General features: G+C 45.4%; 1 protein-coding gene across 1 annotated transcript; it reads left to right on the top strand.

Moving 5' to 3' along the window:
* Positions 1 to 1,101: 1,101 nt before the first annotated feature.
* On the top strand, positions 1,102 to 1,764 carry LOC108198035 (uncharacterized). The gene has a single exon (XM_017365816.1). It carries the CDS (start codon positions 1,102 to 1,104, stop codon positions 1,762 to 1,764), a length of 663 nt encoding a protein of 220 aa, XP_017221305.1.
* The last annotated feature ends 4,080 nt before the right edge of the window (positions 1,765 to 5,844 follow it).

Below are 5,844 nucleotides of genomic sequence, written 5' to 3' on the forward strand. Positions count from 1 at the left end.
GGGGCAAGAGGACAAGGTTGAAGACAAGGGTGAAGTACCTGAGCAACCTAAACAATATTGGTTACTATTTTTTGACGGGGCTTCAAAAACAAAAGGAAGTGGTGCAGGACTCGTGCTCCAAAGCCCCGATGGCTTTACTGTGGAATACGCCATTAAGCTGGACTTCCCAACTACTAATAACGAAGCCGAGTATGAGGCTTTAATAGCTGGGCTTGGGTTAGCCAGAACCCTGAGGGTAAGGAACTTGAAGGTCTGTGGTGACTCGAAGCTTGTGGTTTTCCAAGTGAACGGTGAGTTTGAAGCTCGGGAAGACACAATGCTTAGATATCTGAGAATTATAAAGACTCAAATGGAATTGTTTGAAGAATGTATTGTAGAATATGTGCCAAGAGAATAGAACACTAAGGCTGATGCCTTGTCACAATTTGCGTCCTCTGATGATGAGGTATGCTCGGGAAGTGTTTATTATCAGGTTATGAAAACCCCAAGCATCGATGCTAAATTGGTTGCTCCAATTGACCCGGGAGCCACCTGGATGGATGAGATCAAATTGTACCTTGAAAATGGTCACCTACCAACCAATGCTGATGAAGCACGAAAGTTACAGGTAAGGGCCCTTAAGTATGTCCTCATTGAGGGGATCTTATATCGGAAGTCGTTTGTCATCCCTTATTTGAGATGTCTAAGGCCTGATGAGGCACGAGAGGCTCTTAGGGAAGTTCACGATGGGGTATGTGGCCAACACCTTGGAGGAAGGGCATTGGCTCACAAAGTAATCCGTCTTGGATTTTAGTGGCCAGATATGCTTAAGCATGCCCAAGAATATGTAAAAAAGTGTGATCGATGTCAAAGGTCGCACCAATAGTGAGACAGCCCCCTGAGATGTTGACATCTATCAATACTCCTATCCCTTTTGCCATGTAGGGAATGGATATCCTTGGACCGTTCCCACTTGCTAGTGCACAAAGGAAGTTCCTGTTGGTAGCGATTGATTACTTTACTAAGTGGATTGAGGCCAAACCTCTGGCCAAGATAACCACCAAGCAGGTTGCTCAGTTTGTATGGGAAAATATTATCTGTAGGTATGGAATACCATGAATCATGGTGACAGACAATGGGACCCAGTTCAACAATGCTGAGTTTAAGAGTTATTGTGAGGATTACTCGATTGAACTACGCTTTACCTCGGTTGCTCATCCTCAAGCTAACGGACAAGCTGAGGTGGCTAACAGGATAATCCTTGATGGACTGAAAAAGAGAGTTGAGAAGGCCCAAGGGTCATGGGCCGAGGAGCTGCTCCCAATACTTTGGGAATATCGGACGACTTGTAAAGTCTCTACCGGAACAACCCCATTCCAGTTGGCTTATGGAGCTGAGGCAGTTGTACCCCTAGAAATCACACATACTTCCTCGAGGGTCCAGCAGTATGAGCCAAAAACCAATGAGGAACGCATGAGAATTGCACTCGATATGATTGATGAAATCCGCGATGGGGCTCATGCTAAGATTGTGGAAAACCAAAAGCGAGCTTCCTACTATTACAACCTACGAGTTAAAGAACGATACTTTCGAGAAGGAGATCTAGTACTTAGAAAGGTTGAGGCCTCTGGAGTAGGCCCCAAGGGCAAGATGGCTCCAAACTGGGAAGCCCCCTATCAAATTAAGACTTTTACGGGCCATGGCTCATACAAGCTTCAGACCCTTGAAGGAATTGAAGTCCCAAGAAGTTGGCACGCGACCAACCTGAAGATATATTATGTTTGATACATATCCCATGATAGTAGAAATTAGTAGTTATCACAAGAATAAGGTCATGTCGACCACTGCCATGTAGCTGAATCCAAGAATAGTTTATCTCTTTTACTATGATATTAATGAAAGTCCCGAGGATTTTTAGCCTTGACTTTTTTGAGTGTTATGAACTTATTTATGTTTCCCTTCGAATAAAACATCCTGAACATGGATAAAGGCTTGAAGCCGAGAAAAGATACTAAGTAAATTCCAAGTTCAAATATGACGATTTGGAGTTTTGAAATTTTAAGTAAGAGTTACTTTGAATTAATCCTGATTCATGAATTAAAATTAGAGTCCCGGTGACTATTTCGAGATTTGAATTAACAAATCTTACGAGAGTTAAGCTAAAATATTCTAAGAAAAGAATATTAAATGCACGATATGCAAAATATAAGACAAAAGTGACTTAAATAGATAAGTTAAAACCCCGAAGGGTATAAATATCCGAATAACTAAATAAATACAAGGATAAGCCGCGTAGGGCTGAAATGGGCCTAGTCTAGGGGAGCCCGTCATCGAAAGCATCTTCGTCCTGGTCCTTCCCATGGAGTTGGGCCGCGTCTTGGGCCTCCTCAAGAGGAGTCTCATCCTGGGCTTCAACGTCTTGGGCTTTTTCCCCAAGATCCGCCCCAGTCTCATCGGGCTCTTCGACCTCGAGTTCCTCGGTCGGGATTTCCCCATCTTGGGAGTCAACTGGGTGCGAGTCCCCAAGATTCTCGACCTCCATGGGAGAGGAAACTTCCTTCCCTTGAAGATCTAGAACCGGGAACCGTTCCAGAGTGACTCCCTCGATTTGGGAACCGAGTTCCTCGGTTATCTTCACCCAACAAGACTTGAACGTCTCGGGGAAGCTCGCATCGTACTCCGCCACCAGGAGATCCTCGTACTCCTGGGATTTCTTGAAATCTTCGACAGCCTCCGCTCTGACCCGCGCCAACTCCGCCTCCAGGGTGCGGACTTTCTCCTGCTCCGCCACGAGCTCCGCCTCGACCTTCCTAAACTGCTCAAAGTTGGCGGCCGAGGTTTCGAAGTAACGATCGCGGTCACGTTCCGCAATCGCCTTCTCCGCCCTCACCGCCTTCAAATTATGCACGGCGTCTTGCAGGTAGGTGTTCATCTGCACAAAATGAACGGAGAATTACTAAGTCAGAAAACACCTAAGTAAAAAAGGGGGGGGAATATTGCAAAGTAAGGAAAAGAAAAATCATCAAATAGAAGAAAAGGAGTATTTGGGCCTCACCGTGGGAACCGCTTGGGCCCCCAACATCTCGATCTGTAGATCGTCGGAGGACTCGACCACATGAGCCCGGTCGCGCGGAGTCACGACGTTCTTGGACCACTCAGCGGCGGCCCGGGCATCTCCCACGATGGTGTCCTTATTCAAAAGGCCGCATTGGACCACGTAAGGACTTGGGTCCTCGTCCACAGCCTTGGGCCCTGGAGCCAAAAAGGCCGGGACCTTCTCCACGACTTCTTGGGCCCCGCTCTTTCTGGGCATCTTGACCCTTTGAACTTCGGTCGGCACTACTTTTGCAGCGGCCTGTTCGCTTTTCGCAAAAATAGTTTTTAATAAATCCAGGGCTGCAAACATAAAATCAGGAAATGATTAGAACACATGGTAAATAGATAAGGCCCAAAAGAGGTAAGGGTAAAAGTAAAGTACCCTCTGGGCCTAAATCGCTAAGCCCATGTTCCTGGAGCGAGGCCTCAGAAACGAGAACGGAGCAGTGGTGGAGGCAATCCCCGGTTAATATTTTGATTGCAGCTTCTTCCTCCACCCCCAATTTTAAAGACCTAACAGGCCCGTCTTCGACCCTACTAAAGTCTGAATAAAAATAATCGGTCCAGTTCCCCTCATTTAAGTAAAGATAAAACCACTGTTTTTTCCAGTGGGGAAGTGAATCTGGGGCTGTGCCCGAAACGAATATGCTACGGGCCAAGGTCCTATATTGGATCTTGACCCAACCCTCGTCATTGGGCGCGTTAACGAACTTGAAAAGATATCTAAACACTAAGACACTGGGCTCAATGCCGTGCTTTTTGCACTGGACCAAAAAACAATAAATGAACTTCCAGCCGTTGGGCTAGAGTTGGGTTGGACAAACGCGGGCCTCAACCAAGAGTCTGAAAACAAACTCAGGTGGAGGTAATCTGAAGCCCGCATAAAAAGTTTCTTTTTAAATTCGAATGGCCCCAGGCTTTGGATAGCAGGCTCGATCGTTTGGGCCTGGGGCCTCGGCCCTATAAGGCCCGTTGATGCCAAACAAATAGGCTATGGCATCAACGTCCTTTTGATCATATTTAGAAGGTAATTTGTATGCATCTAAATGGAGCAAATTCGGAAAATCTTGGCCAAACTCAGAAAGCAGATCACGAAGAGAAAAAATGCTTGCATGAACGAGAGATTTTTTATCTCGATTGGCCCTGGGCTTGGCCGCAGGAGCCTGAGATAATTGAGATTGCTGAGATGAAGAAGAATCCGCCATTGATCTTCAAAAAATGAAGGCTGAAAACCCAGAAAGTGATGAAGGGGGATGAAGATTGATCGGAATCTGGAAAAATCTTTGAAGATCGCCCGGAAACTGAAAAAAGTCTTGAATATCGGCCGGAATCTGGAAAAAACTTGAAGATAGCCGGAAATGCGCCTAAAAACTCGCCAAAAAACTAGAGGATGTTTGAAGGGTTTTTAGCTCTGATATTTGGAAACTTTTGTGTGAAATGAGAAATGAAATCTCAAGTCACACATTATATAGAAAACTCTCAACCGGTTCACTTGCCGGTAAACCCTAAAATAAACAGGTTACTACCGGTAACATGGGCTTTGGGCAGGTCATAAAGCCATGTCACAGGCGGGAAGCCCATGACTTTGAAAATTCGAACCTATTCTAGAAGGATCTCGAGACATCTGGGAGACACTCACAAAAAAATAAAGGAATAATACACAATATAGGCCTGACAAGTTTATAGACTAAGGCCCACAACATATAACACGACAGTACTCCTAAAACATGTTTTCTCCGCATGGTACGCCATAAGTCTCCTTGGCGTGTCTATAGCCACACCTAGGGCGCACTGTCTTGTCAAGCAAAAAACATTGTTTATTATAGAGATAAATGATTAATGGTAATTCCTGCGAAATAGAATGAGCTTACCTTGGCGTGGTTCTAATCCTACCTCCATGGCGGTGATACCCACGCCAAGGGAACATTGCACTAAAGAAAAACAAAAGAGGATGAACAACCACCCACGCCCAGGAAACATAAATAAGAAGTGGAACGATACATGCCTCCTTGGCGTGCCAAAGCACGCTAAGGAAGCACCAATTAAGCAAGCCATAACATGCCTCACCTATCCACACCCATGAGACATGTCTCCTGGGCGTGCTAGCAAACATGCCTCCTTGGCGTGCCAAAGCACGCCAAGGAAGCATCAACTTGACGAGCTATGACAGGCCTTTCATACCCATGCCCAGGAGACATGTCTCCTAGGCGTGGTTGGAAACATACCTCCTTGGCGGGCCAAAGCACATACCTCCTTGGCGGGCCAAAGCACACCAAGGTAGCATCGACTTGACGAGCCAGGACTGGCATCATCCATCCATGCCCAGGAGACATGTCTCCTCGGCGTGGTACATAACATGTCTCCTTGGCGTGTCTAAGCACGCCAAGGAAGCATAACACGAACCAGCCTTGGCTGGCTTAATGCAACCACGCTCAGGAGACATGTCTCCTAGGCGTGGTAGTATACACGTCTCCTTGGCTGGCAAGGCACGCCCAGGAGACACCTCTCGCTCAAAGGGCAGTTGAATCAATTAGAGAATTGTTTCATTTTTCAATCAAATTCTGAAAATTCCAAAAAATTGAAATAAATTTCCAAAATTTGGGAAAATCAAGAAAGTTGAGATTTAATTCTCAAAAATTATTTTGAAAATTATTAAAAGGCTCGAAAAGTTCTAAAAAATTGGAATTTAATCCCAAAAATTCCAATAAAATAGAATTTAGCCTCGAAAAATATGAGAACACCCGAAGACCTCATCTTGGTAAGAAATTC

This window comes from Daucus carota, chromosome 8 (assembly GCF_001625215.2).
Source record: "Daucus carota subsp. sativus chromosome 8, DH1 v3.0, whole genome shotgun sequence".
NCBI classification, from domain to species: Eukaryota; Viridiplantae; Streptophyta; class Magnoliopsida; order Apiales; family Apiaceae; genus Daucus; species Daucus carota.